Genomic DNA, 20778 nt, shown 5'->3' with positions numbered 1-20778 from the left:
TGATTTATTTAAATCTATTTAAGACTTTGTTCCAGTTGTCCACCCTATAGAGAAGATACTCCAAAGTTATGATGATGGGGTAGCAACAACAAAAAAAAATCCTAAACCACACGTCAGCAGGAATTACAGTGCAGGGAAAGGACAGCAAGCTTGCAGAAGCAAGAGAACGAAGAGGCGAGGAGTGATGCAGAAGGAAATGCGGCTGAACAGTGGGAAGACCGCCAAAGTGCTTTTCTATCCATATTCCTGAAGAAATCGTACAGAGCCCGCCCAGCGGAAAGCTGTCGCAGGTCCCGGGTGCGAGTTCCCTGGGATCTGTGCCGGTCCCGCTCCGGCCAGCCCCGCGGCACGGGGAGCCAGCAGCGGAGCTCCTGCCCCGGCACCACCTGGGCAGGCGACGGCACCAGAGACTCCCACGGGTGCTTCTGCTCTCCAAAGACTTCCAGGGAGTATGGAAAAAAGGGGCAGGTTTTTCTGCAGAAAGCCAGCGGGATCTACAGCCGGTTACGCTCTGTAGAGAGCTACTACCTGCCTCTCTGGTATGCTGAACCCTTAGTAAGTCCTGCGCCTGTCCCACAAACCAAAGATGACTTTGAACATGAAGGAACCACTATCAAAGATACTTCCAAATAACAAAGCAAAAAATGAAGCAAGCCTCCCTGGGACAAAACCCAGAAGCAGTCTCTCCCAAGAAGATCCTCAAAGTGTTCTTTGGCATTAAGTGGCGAAAGCTGCTGAAACAGAGAGCGCGCAGACGGCGGTGGGGGCAGAGGGGAAGGGGGTGACAGTGCCGCGACGCACGGCTGTCTCCTCCTGCTACCTCCCACTAGCAGAAGGCAAACCTGCAAAGGCCCAACTTGTCCTTCACGACCGAATCACAGAAACGCGACGCGCTCTGCCGTCGCTATTGACCTGCTCCCCGTGTTCACGCTGCCTCTGAGCAGCCCAGCAAGAGGGACGTTTGGTGCCACAGGTCCGAATGCTGTTTGCCATTTTCATAGCCTCAGGAGCAAACACACGGACGGACTCAAATATCCCACAGGAGAACCCTCTTCGATTACTAAGCAAGAGACCATTACAGGACGGTGTCGATATGGAACATCTAAATGATTTACACAGAAGTCATTTTAATAGACATTAGAAATAAAACAATCCATTAAAGATTAGCAGTGCAATGTTAATGTGATAGAACGAGACAAAAAGAAGCAACTGAACACACAACAAAGTTAGGTCCTAATGGATAAACATAGGAAAGGACAACCCATATTTTCAGTTTACCACAACATATCTAGGCATTACAGCAGAGCTGATATACAGAACTATTTGCAGTGTCAGTAAAGACTTGCAGTATCTATTTAAGGCATAAAGTAGTGATTAACAGACAGCAGATGCTTAGTTGTTGCAAATCGGTGTAGCTTTAGTAGAAAGTCAACAGAACTATGTTAAATTACAGCAGCTGGGGGCAGCATCTGAAAAACCCATGGAGCTCCTAATTTGTGGTGTGGTTATTTGAAAACAATTCTGCAAAAGAAGTCGGAAGAAACAGGACTGCATTTTACTATTTGATTTAAACTCAGGAGGTTTTAAAAGTGGGAATGTAAAAACAAAAAGCTGAGAAACCAAACTTTTGGCAATGACGTTTGACTTGTACAGCAACAACTGCAAAGGAGCTGCATTCCTTGTCCCGCACAAAAAGCAATAGGAATGATTAAGCTTTAAAACACATATATGTACACACAAGAACACATATAATCATCCAAGAGCTCAGAACTATGTCAGGATCACAAATGTGTAAGGCAAATAAATACATTTAAAAGGTTCATCTGATACCAGGTCAGGGAATGTTCAAGGTGAGGTTAAAACATTTCTAAAAGGGAGAGGATTCCCCTTCTCCAGCCAGTTGCAATGTTTCGCTTTCCCAGAGCAATGGAGGTGAGGGGAGCAATGATGTAGCACGCACAAGGGCACCCATCCTCTTAGCGGACTTAGCAGTTATAAGCAAATCTCTCAGCTCAAAAACTGGATTTTGCACTTAAGAACACCACTTGCATGAAATCCCTCCTGCCTTTTACTGGTAAGGGCACTGGAAAAAGCCAGCATTGCAAACAGAACATTGCAGCCATAGCAACAAGCAATTCAACACTTAAACTTTTCAACAGACTAAACAGTATTTTCTTTCTGGTTTTATAATTTCATGGTCAATAATTCACCATGAGCACTTTACTTGTCTAGCTGGTTGTTAATGTCTCAGAAACAATCTCCTGTTAAAGCTTCAACCAAGAAAACCTTCTCACTCAAAGAAAAAGAAGAGTACGTGTATACAGGGAGACCACTTCAAAAATTAAACTTTTTTCTCCCTTTTTGGAAATTGGTATAGAAAGATGGAGAAAAGCCCAAGTTCTGGCCCATTAAATCAAGCACTAGCCCTTTATTAGTATTGTACGCTATAAAATGTTACATCCAAGAACCCAAAAGCATTAAAATTGAGATTTAAAACACCTAACTTAGGCCCTGCAACAGTATCCCTGAGTAATGCCCAAACAGCACAGGAACTCCAGTGGGAGGTCTCCTTGACCCTTTTCACTGACTGTGAGGAATTCTTTTAAAAATATTTTCATATTGCTAACAGTAAAAACCCATTTGAAAACCAAAATTGAAGGCTAAAAATAGGATAAAACATTCTGCATGGTTGATGAAATTTAACCCTGTTAATTAGACAGCTTCATTTCACAGTCAGTAAGAGTCTAATATTACCCTAATAAATGTATGGGTTTTTGGAAAGTGTCATGCATGACCGCAACTGAAATCATGCCTTTTTAAACTTTTAATGGCATCAAATTTAATATCTGCAAAAGAAATCACTGTTTTCCCCAAGTCAAGACTTTGAGAAGTTCAGAACTGATTGACTAAAGCATAAGGGCACTGGAAGACTGTTGGTCTCTCCCAAGTAGACTAAATAATGTCCACATGAATTTTAATGCTCAACAAAAGTACTAAACCTAATGAATTAACTTAGGTAGGTAGTTAATTATCCAAAGCTTTCGTTACCCTTTCCTATCTCTTTACCATTTTTATACTCCTTTACGGCAGTGAAAAAATTAAATTTGAAGGAACCAGATAGCACAGACCCTTTGAGATCTTCAGGGGTCACCCTGCCTTCCTCGCCACTTCAGGTAACTTAATCGCAGCATAACCCCACGGTTCGTGGATGCAGGCTTTGTTGACTGACCCTACAACTTGGGTGTGGGCTCAACTTTGCTAGCAACACATGCTGAGAAGCTCCATAAATGACAGTGAAGGACAGAGCATGAAACAGACACAGAAATGTGTTTACACGTTCAGGAGGAGCGGGGACCTTCTCCAATCCCTGTTTATTTAGATTATTTTTGACAAGTAGCACTAATATCTATGGAATTAATGTGCCACGTAAAAGACAGTTACTCAGCGTTATGATTGTTTTTAAGCCCCGCTGGTCACATAGTTGTTCTCTATTAAGTTTTTTGTTTGTTTGACATGTTTTTTGATCTTCTCTCTCTACAAATCACAAGGTGAGGAACTGGGGAAAATACACTCTCTTTTTCAACTTCTTATGGCTTCTGGGCTGTCTTGAGAGCTGCCCGCCTGGATACTACCCAATACAGCCTGACCCTGCACTCCAGGATTTGCCGAGCGTTTTTCACAACCCAGATGGGGTTGGCTGGAAATCCTACTAAGTATGTCCGGAGACATATGTGTGTCAGCAGGGGAGGACGGGGTACTTCAGGACATGGTTTAGTGGGCATGGTTGATGGTTGGACTCAATGATCTTGAAGGTCTTTTCCAACCTAAATGATTCTATGATTCTATGATACTGTGCAAGTGGAAGTGTGGAGAAAGCATGGAAGCAAAATCCATTTATAACTAAGAATTACTAGTAGAGGTGACTGGTGACCAGCCTATGGGGAAGTGTCTGGTGATCGTGAGAGGTCATGCAGCGCCCTGTCGGATTATGAAGGCTTATACGTAAGGCACATCAAAGAGGTGTGTCACAAGGGGGACCTGGTGAAACATGGGGGACATTGAAAGACCATCAGGTTTTCTTGATAGGAGAAAGGAAAAACAACCTCTGCGTTACACGAACGGGACTCTTGAAAAGCCACAGAAACATCCCATACTTACTTTTATCTTCCTGGTTCTCTTCTGCTGCTTTGCCTTCCTCGTCCTCGTCCTCCTCCTCCTCCTCCACCTCCTTCCGCTGCGCTTCTTCGTGGTGATCGGCGGCACCGACCGACAGGCTCTGGCAGCAGTGGTTGAAGCCGCTATCCCGAGGCAGAGTGAAACTTCGGGGCTTTCCCCCGTTCCCATTCAGCACTTGCATCCGCTCGCCCTCCACGAGGGGGAAGGGGCCGTAGTGGTCTTGCAGGTGGCACTTCTGGGTGGGCAAGGTCGACTGCCGCCGGTGCTCGGGGGACACCACGGCCGCCTCGGAGAACACCGAGTCTTCCAGCGGCAGCGTCTGCAGGTAGTGGAGTCCCGAGCTCGTCAGCGGCGTCTCGATGAGGTCCTGCCAGGAGCGCCGCTGGCTCGCCGTCTTGCGCACCGGCGAGTCGGTGGCGCTCCCCGCCGCCTCCGGGCGAAACTCCTCGTGTGACGACTGCGACTGGGAGGTCTCCGTGGACGAGAGCCGGCTGTGTTTCGGCTCAACGTAAGGGCTCGTGCAGCTCATCTGCAACGGCAGCGAGGGACCGAGCTTCAGATCGCTGTAGGCCGACTAGTCTTACTAGAAGTAGTAGCAGACTACTTCTAGCAGTAGACTAGTAGTCTAGTCTTACTAGAAGTAGTAGCAGACTACTTCTAGCAGTAGACTAGTAGTCTAGTCTTACTAGAAGTAGTAGCAGAATACTTCTAGTAATAACCACGTCCTTTTCATCGTCACTGATGGCACCCAGTTCAGTAACGAAGGCACAGACTCACCCGATTAACCGGCCCTCATCCTAACTTTAAGGCATGCCCCTATATACCTGACACACCTGTAGGTCAAACACTGATACTTACACCTAGTGAGTATCTTTATGTTCCTTAGCCCTTAAAATAAGCCAACACGATTATCTGCAGAAAACTTTGCAGAATATGGCACCTCGGAAAACATAGAAGAGATGTGCCTGGTCCATTAAAAATCTTAAAAATACCACCCAACTGCGTGTTGTCATCCTATCCTGTTAAAAATTTATTTGCAATCGCATTTGCAGTGCTTCAGTGCAGTTCAGAGATCTATGATTTTGGAACATAAAGTATCGCATTCAAATTAAACATCGTGAACACTCTCTTTCCCCAGACTTTCCCAATTTTTCATTCCAAATTTTTGCCATTTTAAAAGCTATATTCAAGTAAGATGCATTAGTTAACACTGTCTGAGTATACGGACACGAAAACTAAAATTGCCCGTGCAGAATAAGTTGGAAGTCCACACTCTGGTTTTATACCAACAGCTGCTTCAAGAAGAAAATAAAAACCAAATCCCCTTTTGTTCTAATTTACAGAGAAACCTACTTTTTCACAACCACCAAACAACTGGTTATCACTGTTTGCGATATAAGACAGAACATTTTACGTTGGCACTTCTCTGGAAATTCAAGTGTAAAGCTTCACAGCACAACTGTTGGAGCCTTAGAGAAGAGTCTGTGCTGTTACTGAGGTAACAACATTTTGTCAGAGAAGTCGATAAGGGGGCGGTGAGGGATTGCATGGATGAGTAGCGGTCCATCATGAATGAAGAACAGGAAGAAAGAATTCTGTAACTTAATCTATTTTGCACAGTGCGTGGGATGATAAATCCATGTTCTCTACAAACCAGTGAAAACAGCCATGATGGCTGTTGAAGTTAGCGCTGCACGTTACTTAACAAATGCCTTAAGTCAAGTACTGACTCAAAAATATAGCGGGGAGTGCCATAATGTGCGCATGCACGTGCTTTTAAGCAGGAGAGTAGGTAAAAGTGACGCTTTACGTTGTCATTTCTGTAGACATTTGCAGGTGACTTACCGAAGGAGGCCGTGGGTACGTGTCGTACGGGGGTGGTGGGCTGTCTTGTTTGGGTGTTGATGGAGTGTCAGCTTCCTCCTTATCACTCTCACTCCAGTAATCTACAAGTTACATACAGATCAGATCAAAAACTACCAACACATTTTGATACACTTGTATATCAGAGACTTGCTTTCAAAAAAGCAAAAGGGAAGTCCATCCTTGGTATTACCAAGAGTTAAAATCTAGCAAATGCTGACTCCAGAAACGTTAACTGCTGTAACTTGGAATTGTTTTAATCTAAAGAGGGAAAATTCAGAACGTTATGGGGTATACTAAGCCTAATGCCCCATTGCAGAGATATTAAACAACAACCTGCAAATGAGCTACAAATTTAACTCTTGTACACGCTTTATAAATACTACATGCATACAGAATACTCCTAATACAAGTATCAGGTTTTCAAGTACTTATACAGCCATAAAAATAATTATGATTAGACGTATATCAGCTAGAAAATACCGGAAGTATTTTTCAAACAGAAAAGATGAAAAACGTAACTCGTTAAAGTCTTGTTGACTGCAAATAACATTAACAAATGTAATTAACACCAACTGGCAAATCAAACAAGTAGGGGTTATTGCACACGTGACTGACTAATGCTATTTCTCTACCCATTCTCTCCATTGTAAACTACCAGTTACCCGAGCTTTTCAATTGAATCTCTAATAACAAAGAGCTGCATTTAAGATAAGACAGAAGAACTTTATATCATGTATCTGCTTCATAAAACAGCTGCTGCCCTGTTACACATGCAAGAACATAGAGGTGATACGGTAAGAAAAAATATGACAATGACATTTAAAAGCACAGAGTTCCAAAAGACGGATGAGAAAGTACAAAGGACGCAGATCTTGTGGGCTAAATTTAATGGGTTACAAGGTTTCATTTTGTCACGAAACCAAGTCTTGGCCAAGCCCATTTCATATGTTTGGTACCTTGGTCAAAGGGGAAAACACATGGCAGAATGTACCATGTGGGACTTTATAGTTATTTGGTTGCAAATATTTTTGAAGCAGAACAGCATCTAACTAAATGGATGCTGGACCTTAATATTCCTTACAAAAGAAAACCACTTAACTGCCGCCTCAACTCAACATGGATAACTGTAATATCTCCACCCATTGTAAGGCTTATGCAAACATCCCTGTTGGCACTTGGTTTCTGACTGTATTACCTTCTAGTATTTGGGTAAATCATTGTACAACAGGACACTTTAGCTCAGACTATTCACAGACAATTTTCACTTTGCCTAGTAAGCGCTCAGTGAACTGCACGACTTACTACTTTGATAGATGAGGAGAAAAAGATTGATTGCTGCTTCATAAATGATCTAAACCAAAATTCCAAGCTGGCACAACACGTAATTTTGGCTTTAATGACTTTTTGTTACTATGATGATTATTGTATTGTATGATTAATGATCTACTGTACCTAATCTTCTTCAAGATTTAAAACAAAAACTTACCTTTAAATGACACCATCTTGAAACAGCTGTCCCTAAAATTTTCTGTATTTTTAGATTGTAGTAATGGTGGGGACAGCCTTATTTGTCTATTTAATTTTTTGAAGCAGAAACAACTCTGTTTTAACTCTGAGTCTCTTAATTTGCTTACTGCAAGCTTATAGCTGAGAGATTATCTTTAAACAGTATAATAAACAAAGAGCATAAATAAAGTTTTCATGACTATGAAATAAAAAAATTCCAAAGAGTTTCGTCTCTAGAAATCTGCAGATAATTAGTTTTTGGTGAACAAAAGACTAAATTGGTGAAAATTCTTTTTTAAAATCACGCCTAGTTTTAAGAAAACTTGTTTCCAGCAACTCAGACCACCTGAAAATATTGGCATATAGGCATGTTTGTTCCTATTACAGCAAAGCTGAATGGCGCGACGTGTGGCGAGACGCCTGTCAGAACTGCATCACTCGGTGACATTTCTGCAGACCTGGAGCTCAACTGTTTATTCTGAAAGTAAAATTTAGCAGCCTCAGTGCAGATTCCAATTTTGGCTAAAAATACGAAGCCGTTCTTGCTGTCAAATCCACATACAATAAACCACTGTATGATGACGCTTTTGCGCACCTTACCTCAGACAGGGAATTCTGTTGGCAACCTACAGCTTGCCTAAAAAATTCTGCAAGTCACAGGGGTCAGCTTCCAGATGAAATGTATGAAAAGAGCCTCCCACCAAGTTTTAAAAATGGTCTGCTTTTGGCAACCAGCTTCTTAGAGTTTACCTAAAACGTGTATAATGCTATCAAAAAGTTGCCGTATTTCTCTCTGCAGATTTTGTCCGATTCAGTGACAGACAAGCTCAATGTACCAGGCATATCTTGAAAGCTTTTTGAATAAGCAATAGACTGCATATATTATTTATAAACTAACACTGACCTGCCATTTGCCAATTAAATATTTTCTATTTATATAAGCCAGTATTTTTTCTCCGATTTTATATGACTGGAAAGGATATAACTTCTCCATCCAAGGAAGTCCCTTGCCATATTGCTAACAGTCATTGCATTTAATGTGGAAAGTTGATGGTATTTTTATAAAACTGTTCTGTACAGAATGTGACATTTTATTCAGCAGTACACCCACAACTCAGCGATTCGTGCATCTCTGAAGCACTTGAAATATATTTATGCACTTTAGATTCAGAAGCATTCAACTCCTAATTGAAACAGGTTTGACAACTACTGTTGAATTGTTTCAGAGTTATTATGGAGCTTTGCTGCAAAGGGCTGAACTGAACAGCAACGTCAGTTAGTACCGTCACTGAATATAGAAAATTCCAGCTTCACGGTTTTTGTAATTGCAAAAATGCTTGAAGTGATAGAGAGGTTTTACTTTGCTAACTTGATGCGTCTGCTAATTAGGGACACTACTGAGCTGTCTAATAGCCCTTGTGCTGGGAGCCAAGGATAATCACCAGAGGCATAAAAACACTGTACGGCAGCGAGGGGGAACGTGATACTGATTCCCACGCTGACCACAACTAAGCAACACAAAGAGGATATAGTTTTACCTATCTGTATATGATACATCAATTTGAGTGAATGGCATTAGAGCAGTAATAAAGAGCTCCGTCAGTGCCTGGGATATAATTTCCATAGTAAGTGGGGTCTCGCTGATTATTTTCAATAGGCAGACATTTTAATAATAGGTAACGTGAGGCCTGAATGCACATGATCTCATGTCTAGGAGCTGGATCATCTGCTATTTTATTAGTCAGTGATTGCTTGGTAGCAAAAATATTTCTCCACATCCATCTGGATTTTGAAAGGTGTATGATGTCTGCAATTGTGCACTTGGACAGCGTTAGCATAACTGTTCATACACCTTTTCCCTCACTGTCCCACACGTTATTGCGATCCTAGTGCCAACCTGCTGCCAATAAAAGTTTGAATTTGGCTTTGAATGCTAACACAGAGGATTTCCTAGAAGACTCCAAGATTCAGAGTTTGTTCACAGCCTCTTCAAGCAGCAACAGATGGCATACAGGTCCCTCCAAACTGGTTATCGTAGTGCTGCCCGGGGAGCACGGATTCCCACACTGATTTTGCAGTCTGGCGAGGCACTGAGAACACGACTGGAGGAACGCTGAGCACGGTGCCGCTATCCCGGGCTGTGCGAACGCGGAGGGCCTGGTGTTAGGAATGACGGGACGTGCCAAGGACCATACCAGACTAAACCAGGGTGTGGGCAGCACTTCCAGGATAAGCGGCTGCACTTACTGGAAGACATGGTTAGAAAGGAGGCAACAGCAGGTACAACCTAGTTACGTGCGAGAACGACAGAACCCAAAAACCTTCCCACGCGCGCTGCTACCGCTGAATTACAGCAGTATGCTGTACAACACTGCTCTTCGACCCCAGGCTGATCCCTCTAGGATGCTCTGTGGTGAGGCCATCTGGGTATGAATCACGGCAGACATAACTTTCGGATGCTGTCTTTTAATCTTCTACCACTACAGAATATCCTACTCTCTTGATGTTTCCACCTGGCTGCCAAAGTAACCCTTGCTTCTCTCCGGGGAAAGGAGGTTTTTTTGCACAGTGCCTCCCAGGAAAATGGCAGGGCAGCAACACGTTGCAGAGACAGACCACGCGCATCTTCCTCCTGACGGTATCAGACCAGAAGGTCAGGGCGAAGGCTGCCGTCACGTAGGTTGGGACAGAATCATGACTTCGGGGGGCAAGAAGGACACCATGTGGCAAATTGGGAAGCCTAGTGATAGGCTTTTGAACACAACTCTCCCTGAAAAATGGTTAGAACTGTAGTCTTTGTAAAGAAAAGACTAGATTAAATACATTGCTGCTGCAGCTCCGAGCTATAAACTTTTTGGGCCGAAAGACAGAACCTTACTGATGAAGGCTGCAGAGCCACAGAATTAAAAAGTGAGGTTTTGGCTCAGTGGGTAGCAGGCAGACAGGCATCTGGATAAGCTCTGGATCATCATGACCACTGCAATTTTCTGGTGCCTGCTGCCAGGTACATCTGTAAAAAAGAGCACGGATTCAAAAGCCAGCTGCTTGCCAGAACAGCTAGTTGGACAGGAACGCTTCTATGGATCCAGGTCACTGGCAATTCTAGGAAACAACCTCCCCATCACAACTGAGGACTGACCCTTCCTTCCTCCTGTCCTCAAACAGGATTTCTACTGCAGCAAACTAAAGCAAACTGACTTACTATTTTATATATGCTGCTTTTTTAAACCCATGAAATATTAGACATTAAAAATAAACAGGTGTAAAATGCTGTAAACCCGCAACAGGGCTTTAGCACACACCTCAATATAGCAAAAATAGTAGAAATCACAGAAAATTAAAATGGCCTTAAAGTCTTTAGGGGAAATCCAATTATACCAACAGGCTTTAGAAGAATGGTTTTGTTCCTGAGACCAATTTCATGCATTCCTGCCCCCTGTGAATTCAAACACCAAATGCAATGCTGAAAAAATTTTTTAGTCTGCAGATTCTTAAGTTTCTTCTAATAGGGGACACAGACTCCTTGGTACCACACACCGGAGCTTACTGGCAGTACATTTGCTGCTTTTAGCTACCTTCTGCGGCCTTCTCAGAAATAATCCAGGGTCTGTGGACCAGAATCTGCAGGAGTTAATCAAAACCCCTGAGAGAGAAGGAATTCTCTAAAGCAACAACAGTGATACCGATACGTGAATTGCTTTCGGATGATGAGAATGAGGCCTGATACACAACAGGGAAAAAAGAACAGATGAACTTGTGATAAGAGCTGACAGAAGAAACCAAAATAACAACACATTACCTTGCTCTTGTTTGATCCTCTCTCTTTCTGCATAGCCAGCAGCAAGCATGTTAATTCTGTTTAGCCATCTGAAATAATATTAAAAAAGCAGTGATACCGATGCAGCCTTGTAATTTTTGGGTTCATTTCTACAAAAAACAAAGTTAGGACCACCTGAAGGAGATTCAGGACAATGTTATTTTTCATATTAGACAGCTGTTTTCTTTGATACTCTTACTCAGGGAGTCTCCAAAGATCTATGAATTTGCTGTTGAACAAATTGTTTTCACAGCAAAGATTTTATTTGAAATGGAGAACCGTGTACGATGTCAAACATCTGTAAAATAAAGGATTTAGAGATAATCAAAGAACTATTAAGTCTGCTGCTCACAGATATGGCATCACACCAATACTCCTGCTGTTCTGATGTCTTAAGAGTAAACACCACTTTTCAGAGATTTAAGCAATATTTTAAGGCCTGAATTGGCAACTTAGCAGAGGAACAGAGCAGAAACCAGCAATAAAAAGAACAGGTTCACTCCCAAACAGACAGTGAGGTTTAATTATGCCATTATGTGTTTTAGAGCTTACCTACAGTGCCAAGTACAAAGAGACGGAGGCATATCAGAATTGACTTTTGTGTTCGTGTCAGAGAAGCAGGGAGAGAAGAGACAGTTGCCTCAATGCAATTCACATCTAAGGCTTTAAGCTTTAACCTCAACTTAGATGCGAAAAAATGCTTCCATAAGCTGCACAAATTAAATAAAAAACCACAACCAAACTATTGCTATTCTTTTCTAGCAGGGCTGTCATTGCCAAGCATACACTCAGCTGCCTGCAGCAGCGCACTGCTTCAACCTGCCCTCTTCCCCCGTGGGGCTCTCAGTGTATTCATTAGCCAAATGTTTACACTAAATCAGGTCCTCCATCAACGAGGCTTTAAACCACCATGACAATCTCCCGTGGTTGTCCGTTCCATGGTAAACCTGGAATTACTTGCTCCAGTCACCCCACAGTCAGGATTTGACAGGCTGGTTGGCCAACCGACCGGCTTGTGATTTTACTGCTTGGGTACACAGAAGGACAACTGAAGTCAGGTTTGTGTTTTCTTCAGGAACGTGAAACCCCTGCTGCAGAAAACCGTGCCTGATGGGTTTTATTTGCATACTGTAGGCACAGAAACAGGACATAGTATTGTCTCAGCAGGGGATACGCCTTCGTAACCACTTCTGCATGCCAGCCTTCAAGACATTTCAGTGCAGGATAAGCAGGTATCAGATCATAAAATGCACTTGCTCCCCTTGACATTAACTCCTGTCACTCTCCTTCCACAAACTCTGACCACATGTATGATCTATAAATCATGTTAATGGTCCATAAATCGTTGTACATTGGGAAGAAAGCTAGAGATTCACTCCTGAAGTGATTACAGAATACTCCCATGTTAGCATACAATCAGAATTTCTGCCAGAAGAATAGGGAAGCTGAAGAACAGACTCAAAATTTCGGCCGTAGTTGTTAGGAAGTGCCATACACTTATAAAAATAACTGGCACATAGGAACAGAAATCCAGCAAATCATGTCTCAGACAGTAATTTCACATCTTCACCGCAGAAAGGTGACCCACTGCAAAGCTGTCTTCTAGGTTCACATTCCTGATATGTGAAGACACTCTTTGGGGAGTAAAGCTCAGCTGTCTCGACAGCTCTGCCAGCCCAAATCAGAGGCACCGCACAGGAACCTCACTCAGAGCGCTCCAGCCCCGTGCTGCCACAGGACCAGCAAAGGCCACGGACTTGCCTGTGTCCCGGGGGTAAAGCGGTGCGAGAAGACAAGCGCCTGCTCCGTCAAACGGCATGGCAGACAGTGGAAGCGGCCCTTCGCTTGCCTCTCACCTATTTTGGGTTTCATGTTCCCAATTCAGGTCACGGCTCACCCCCTTCAGCAAGGAACAGCATCCTCCCGAACCCCTCTGGCTAGAGCTGCTGACCACAGAGCATTAGATGGTACACCTATAGAGGTTCTCCTGTGGAAAACTTCAGTCTGTCCCACATAGGAGATAGCATTTTGTGTTAAGTGTGCATGAGAGCGAGGTGACCAATTATGTCATCAACCACTTAATTGACAGCCAGCTGATACTGCTTACAGCTATGGTGGATGATTGTTTCCAGAAAAATGTTATTTCCTGAAAAGTATAATCTAATAAGAACCCAGGAAATGTATACCAGTCTGAGAGAGAGACAGCAAACTGACTTCACGTTGCATGATTTTCTGCAGGTCATGATCTGTGTCATGGTTTGGAATGTCACCTGCAATGCCCGCGGGGTGAATGCGAAGGTACTGATGTGGTTGTAAGCCGTTAACAACCATGGCTTCTTTTGAGTGGTTTGCTAGTTTAGAAACCAGAAGAATGGTACTGACTTCTTCTGCAAAGTTTCTGATATGTGGCTGCTAAAGGTTCTTCAGACATGGTTAGAATGTGTATGGTTAGAGAATTAATATTAACTTAATAAAGCATGGCTAAAGTTACGGTTCATTGAAGATGGAATCCTACGAGAAATCCAAGGCACTGGGCTTGTATCACAGGGAAACGTAAAGACCTCCTGCAAAACGGGAGAGGAGTAACACATGCCCGCTTTACAATGTGCTGGGGACCAAAGTTCCAAACATACAGTTATATAGATATGCCTTACTAGAATATTAAAAGACACAAAGCCTTAGGACATGGGAAGATTTAAATCTTTCTTCCCTGCGGTGTGCTATGTCCTGGTAGCCACTGAAACTTTCAGAGGGGCAAGAGGCCAAGAAAATATTCCTTCCTTACTGCTAATGCAGCTTTAATTTTCTTGTGAGAATTATAAAATCTATTTGTTAGGTATGACAATAAATGCAGTAGCACCCAGATGTCGCAGCAGTCATCTAGGTTTTCTTTTTTTTTTTTTTTTCAAGAATAGCACATACATTTCTTGTCAGTATTTAATTAAAACAATCTTATGACACAGAACAGGATTAAAAAAAACCCAATCTTTCTGTAGACCTGCACCTTCTGTAAAGAAGAATGCACAGTAGTGGCACTCTCACAGGATAGTAGGAAACATTTTTCTATCTTATCTCACACTCCAGGTAGATGCAATGCTTGTAGTCAAAGCGGGGTGTCAAACTGCCCTTAATCATAAAGCTCGAGGCTACAGGATAAACTTGCTATATGGGACTGTGGATACCTTACGGTGTCTGTAGGTACCCAACTGCAGTTTAACCGGAATGAAGAAGCCTGTAGACGATGCAGGAGAATTTTTGGAGGCCGCCTTCACTGAAAACTTCCAGAGACATTCTCATGCGCTAATACTACAAGGTGACTTGTCATCTTTCCTCTTGATCACAGAGCTACGCTAAGGAAGAGAACTCTTATAAATGTCAATACTCAGTGTCACAAAAAGAGGACAGCTCAGTTACAGCAGGTCAGGGACGTTCTCCGACAAATATTCCACATGAAGTTACTGGCTGTATTTCCCTGCCTGGAAGATATAATTATGGCAGCCATATATGTCATCACTTAAAAAAATGGACAGTTTGGAATAAAAAGGAGGAATAAGAGTATTTTAAGTATTTGAGCTGGCCAACGCTGAAAAGGATGCATTTGCCTCTGAGCTGATGATCAGGATTTTTGAGTAAAGAACAGTTAGTCCATAAAGCAGCAGGCACAGTCACCAAGAAAAATCAAAATAAAGTCACATACAGTATCGTCAAGTAGAAATATATGGACTACCTTCTACATCAGAAAATTTTTGTGGAATGGGAAGAAGAATGCATTTCCAAGCATGATGTTTCTATACTATACACTTACACTAGCAAAACAGTACTTTGCAGCAGTAAAGGATATTCTGTCCTCCTTCTCGCCCAGACTAAGCACGTTATATGGGTAGAAAGAACACTTTTGCTGGTGCAACCACGCAGATGAAAGGAACTTCAGACGGCAAAACAACAAAGTTCAGTGATCATAGTTCTCCAGACTCCTTACCAGCATAACAGTGTGGCACAGTCATAAAAGTAGTAAGAAAATTTGAATAGTGACAGAGTTACCCGAGATGAAAATACCCATTTTGTGTGAGTAGATACACACAAACAAAAACTTCATATCCTGCATACTTTTTTTTAAAAAACCTAACTAAATCATTTTATACAAAGGATGAAGAAATTGAACCATTTTGAACTTTCAGTTAGCCTATGTATTAGCAGTTTTCTACTTTTGCTTCTTTTGCTTCAAATATAAACAGAACTGAAATGACTACATGATACATAATTAAAGTGTATGTCAGAAACCTGACAAAGAAAAAGAACAGAAATTGATCAAAACAGGTCTTAATTTAACTTAATAACTTGATACTGTGTTTGACTTCAGCTAGGCTACAAAATGCTTTTAGACAGGAATATATATCTCTCTCTCTATATATAAAACCTCTGCATTTGAAAGATTATTTTTCAGTAACCCACATTTTTTTTTCCAATATACTGAGTTAATTCAATGTTTGTGAAAGTGAACTACTTTTTCTAATACATTAAACAAAGAGAAAAAATAAAATTATTTGGTGAGACTCTGATGGCAACTTGGATGCAAGAACTTCAAGTAATTCCATAGACCTTGACTGAGGTGCTTTAAATTTACATGTGTGTAACTCAGATCAAAATTTGGTCAAGCTCATTCTAAATGAATTAATTAGCACTTATTTCAAAATATGATTAAAAGACTATTTGTGCTAGGAATTGAAACACCTTTTAGTCCTTGGGTTTTAGACTGTGCAATATATTTGTAAAGAATTGATGCATATTTGCTGCTGCTTTCTGATCACTGAACAGTTATATAAATTTTTATCCTTAGAAACAAGGTGCCTTGTCATACTGACTGAGGACCTGCTGACAGAAATGATTTATCCACTGCTGTAGTTCAGGATATGCCAAACAGACCATGCCATTATTCTGTTTACTGTGCAGCAAACTGCTTTTTGAGTGACTGACTTGACAGAATTATCAAGGAAAGGCAAGCCTAAAATTTTACAAGCAAATAAACAGGTTTTAAGTTTTTTAACTGAGGAGAGACTTTTGAAGTGAGCTTTAGTCATGCATGAACTTTTCAAAAAATGTTTAACAGACAGCTATTTCTAAATGAAAGCAAGCATAGTATAGTATCAGCATACCTTTCCAGTCAAATATTATCAGTAAAGAACTGGCAGTACCCTGAAGGTGCTCTGCCAGGTAGCTGAATCTAGTACACACAGGGGAGATTAAACCATGATTATAGCACTCACTAACAGTTTTATTGGCTTGAGTTTTATCTCCTTTTTCCTCTGTTTTAAAAACAATTTTGCTCAGCAAGGATGTCCACAGACATTATCTAAGATAGAAGAATTCTCAGGTTGCAATAATAGATTTTTGTTTGTGTCCTCTGTCATATGATGAAAATGGTGTATTATTTTGAACTGAATTAATTTCAGTTTACGTTGTGAAGATAATGAAATAAAACCCCAAGTATTTGAGTAGATGAGATCGATGTTCAATTTACCATTCAAATGAATTAAGAGGAACTGTGTTTATTTTGTGCTGAAGTCTCAATCATTTTTCTGAAAAAAATGCACAAGTGGCTTAAAATAGATAAGGTAAAACTCAATACCCAAAGAACTAAGACTTAAGTCCTTGTTCTTTTTGAGTTGCTGAAATTTTCCCCACTAAATTCAATACAACCAAAATTTCACTTCAACGTGCAGGTTAAATTCATAGCAGTAGAGAGAAACAGAAAAATTAATTCCTTGTAATCCCCATCTCCTTTTTCAAGACTGGCAGAGGAAAAATCAGTGACTGCTTTAAATCTTTCTCCAAGTTCTCATTCCCTCCAGGGCCAGAAATTGAAGCATCCCCAGAGAAAGCATCACATACTTTGGAAGTATGTTAGGAATCAGATTTGGAGATATTGCACCTTTGCAGGTGCCGTACAGCCAAAAGCAGAAACTTGGAATTCCCAAATTGTGTTTGGATGTCGTTGCACATACTGTATTTCTTTTTACAAAGAGGGAATCTTGTTTCTAAAAATCGTCAAACCTTTGTTTCAGAAAAAGGGGTTTTTGCATGAATTGAAGATTTAGCATATGCAGCCACTCAGAAACAATGCTATTCTGCACTTATTTTCTCAGCTATTAAACTTAACCTTTTAGATTAACACATAATTTATTATCACTGTATTATTACTAGCTTCAAGAAGTGGCACACTTAAGGAATGGTTCCTTGAACTTTGCAAGATATCCTTACCTGTTCATATCATCTAGATGTTCAGCAGCAAAATAAAAACTTTTGATCTTAGGATGGCAGGCTTTGAATGCACTGTAGAGGAAAACCACAATTGTAAAAATGCAATGTCACGACTCTCTTTTTAACAAAATGTAAGATAGTCTAGTCACCAAGCAATGAGATGAGTTCAGATTTCCTGAGTTGTTGGATGCCCCTGAGCAGTCTATAAACATACAACTTTTAGGATTGTGCCAGATTTCACCAATTAAAGTACTCTTCAACTACCCCTTTCTAAATAATGCTTAATTCATATGTGCATAACTACTGTTCAACAATCACCTGCGACGTACTATATTTGGATAAAGTTAACCAGTTAAGGATATAATTTTATGTATCAAGTAATTTTGCTGATATACCTATAGGTGTCAATTTTTTCTGAACAGAAAATTGACTGAACGATTTATTCGATACAACAGAAAAACTCTCAATCCTGATTTCTCACATCCCAACGACCTTTAGCTCTAATGGCTGCGTTTCAAACAGAAAAATGTGATGTGCTGATTGACTTCTGAAAAGCTGTTATAAATCAGCACTGTGTTCTTGAGGGCATTTGAAGCAATGGGCAATTACATCTCATCTTTTCTTTCCACCAAAGTAATCAACATGACTGGGCTGAGAGAATTACTGCATTTCATACATAATATGAAATAAATTACCAGAAAGAATTTTTTAACTATGTTGGATAAAGATTTATGGTGAAGTACTTGAAGATCCAGAAAATGCTTCTGAAAGTAATTAATAATTTACAGTACAGAAGAATCATTTCTGAGGATAGCCTGAAGGTCTCTCTTAAAATAAGAACAAAAAATGCATAACACTCCCAAAGAAAATAAGGAAAACTGCAAATGTGATACATGAAGACCATCATCATTTTTCTGAGACAGAATGCATTTTATATATATAAAAAAAATAATAAAATAATTTTCACTCTCTAACCCATTGTGTCTCAGAAAAATGGTAATGATGTTCTCATGCCTGCAATTTTCAACATATATGTCTGTGTGTGTACATATATGTAAATATATGAAAATAGGTTTTAAGAAAACAAGGATATGGAATTGATATCCAGGAAAGTTACTGCTAGTGAAGGTAATGTAAAATTGAGACAAAAAGAATTCCTCTAATGCATTAGAGCATGACACAATGTTATGCAAGTGAAAGCAGATGTACAGTGACATCTGCTCAGTTTAGAAAGACATCATCAAGTTACTGAGACCCAAAACTTGACTTCTTAAAATTCTTACAGCATCTGTCGTCTGGATTCTTAGAGGTTTTTTTCTTTATCTGCCACCCAAGCAAGGAACTTCAATAGCCACAGTAGATACCAAATCAGGTAAAAAAAATAATTTAAGCAGGGTGCAATTCTGAGAAATGAGAAATGCTGCTGCCCCAACAAAAAAAGAAAAAATGAAGCACTTCAGGAATGTAGCCCAAGGACACAGGACAATAAGCCCAAGCTGACGTATTTTTTTTTTAAATGCAGTTTTCATTTTCTGCCCTTTGAGACCATCATGAAGAGTAGAGTTCATCCTGAAGAGATATGTAGACCAACTGATACAAGGTCAGTGTCTTCTTTAGAACTGTATGTACTACAAATCATGCCATTTTACTTTTGCAATTGCTTTTCTGTACAAATTTCAGTGATTCCACAGTCTTGATAAACTTAAAACAACAGTAAAAACCATTAGAAGGCAAGGCAAAAAGTTTTCAACAATAATGACTCTAAAAATACCTCTGTGGGAGTATGCACCTGTCACATTGCTATACATGCTGGAATTTGCATCTAAATAAGAAATGGATTTATGCAATGGCACAAATCTAGACTGCAGCACACACAGCTAGGTGAGAAGAAAAGTTATTTGAAAACCTTTAGGTCATACCTCAAAAATACAGCAAATCACTGTCATTCTCTTTTTTTACTCTGCCTCAGGACAGATACACTGCGTCAGCAAACTTTGAGATGATGTTAACCAATTTGGAGTCACATTAAAGACTGATGCCTGGCCATGAACTCGGGGACTTTTTTATTTGGATGGTCTCTTTATTCTGCTTAAAGCCCTTTATTGAGCTTAAAGATATCACACACACACTCCAAGCCCCAACAAACAAACAAAATAACCCCCCAAACCAGAAAGGAAACAAAAGAAGAAAGGAAAACTAGGAAAATAAAGGGACAGAAGCGGACAAGCAGCCTTCTTGCTCTTAATTCATTTTGCTCTAGTCAGGCATTGTGATTCATGATAAAGTAAAAAAAAAAAAACAAACCTTTTTCAGGAAAGGTGGCACACAGAAACCACACTGAATTTGCCTGTTCTGTATGAGCTTATTCTCTGATACAACCAAATGATTATTGTAACAAAGTCCATTATGTCACTGTTTTAAGGGAAGACCTCATCCTTTGTTCCACTTTTTCTATCGTATCACTGCATTATTTTTGAGCATACTTACTATTTCTTGCGGCATTCACTGGCTCTGTCAATTTTAAATTCAGGTAGACTGATGAATCCTTCCGCTTTTTCATCCTGCAGAGATAGTTCTAGATATTACTGTTGTTAAGGCGTCAGGAAAAAACCCCACCACACTCAAAACTTCAAGATATTTTCACTTGCCTGCTTCTTACATAAGGAATACTAATGTATGCTCTGCTCTGGCAAACCTCCCACAGAAGTCACTGGGACTTTTGCCAAAGTAGTAAGACGGATCCCTTGGTGTAAAATACCATTTTAAATACCCAGTTTTCTCAAACAATTTCACAGCTGAACCAGCACTGGAAAATATACAAAATGACCAAATGTATTCAGGCAATTATTTATTGTAATTAGTTAATTTTGGGGGAAGATGGACTAACCAGTAAGGAGAAATGCAGCCTGCTGTAAGAAATAGGGAAAAAAGCAATTTCAGTGTGTGCTGTTTACCATCTTTATATGGTATCACAGCTAAGAGGCATGATATCTCTTCAGCTACCTTCATCTCTCTCCAACACTCAAGAGAGAAGACATCTGACCTTCCTCCCCTCTCCTCTAGAGACCTGCACATAGTTTATTTTATCAGATATTCGATCTCCCTTGACTTTTCACAATTTGAAGGCATTATTTAAGCCACTAATACATCAGTAA

At 40.6% G+C, this 20778-nt stretch overlaps 1 protein-coding gene across 8 annotated transcripts in view; it reads right to left on the bottom strand.

Annotated features, from left to right (window-relative positions):
- CNKSR2 (connector enhancer of kinase suppressor of Ras 2) overlaps positions 1-20778 on the bottom strand; it is a 215695-nt gene that overhangs the window by 36413 nt on the left and 158504 nt on the right. For all 8 annotated transcript variants that reach the window (XM_069784817.1, XM_069784820.1, XM_069784814.1 and 5 more), the window contains 5 exons: positions 20111-20184; positions 17624-17695; positions 11348-11415; positions 6022-6122; positions 4159-4705 (listed from right to left, as the gene is read on the bottom strand). In XM_069784817.1, the coding sequence (XP_069640918.1) occupies positions 4159-4705; positions 6022-6122; positions 11348-11415; positions 17624-17695; positions 20111-20184 (862 nt within the window). The remainder of the gene's footprint in view (positions 1-4158; positions 4706-6021; positions 6123-11347; positions 11416-17623; positions 17696-20110; positions 20185-20778) is intronic.

This window comes from Haliaeetus albicilla, chromosome 6, assembly GCF_947461875.1.
Source record: "Haliaeetus albicilla chromosome 6, bHalAlb1.1, whole genome shotgun sequence".
In the NCBI taxonomy this organism is placed as follows: Eukaryota; Metazoa; Chordata; class Aves; order Accipitriformes; family Accipitridae; genus Haliaeetus; species Haliaeetus albicilla.
The sequence above is the reverse complement of the archived record's forward strand: the minus strand, read 5'-3'. Positions and strand labels throughout refer to the sequence as shown.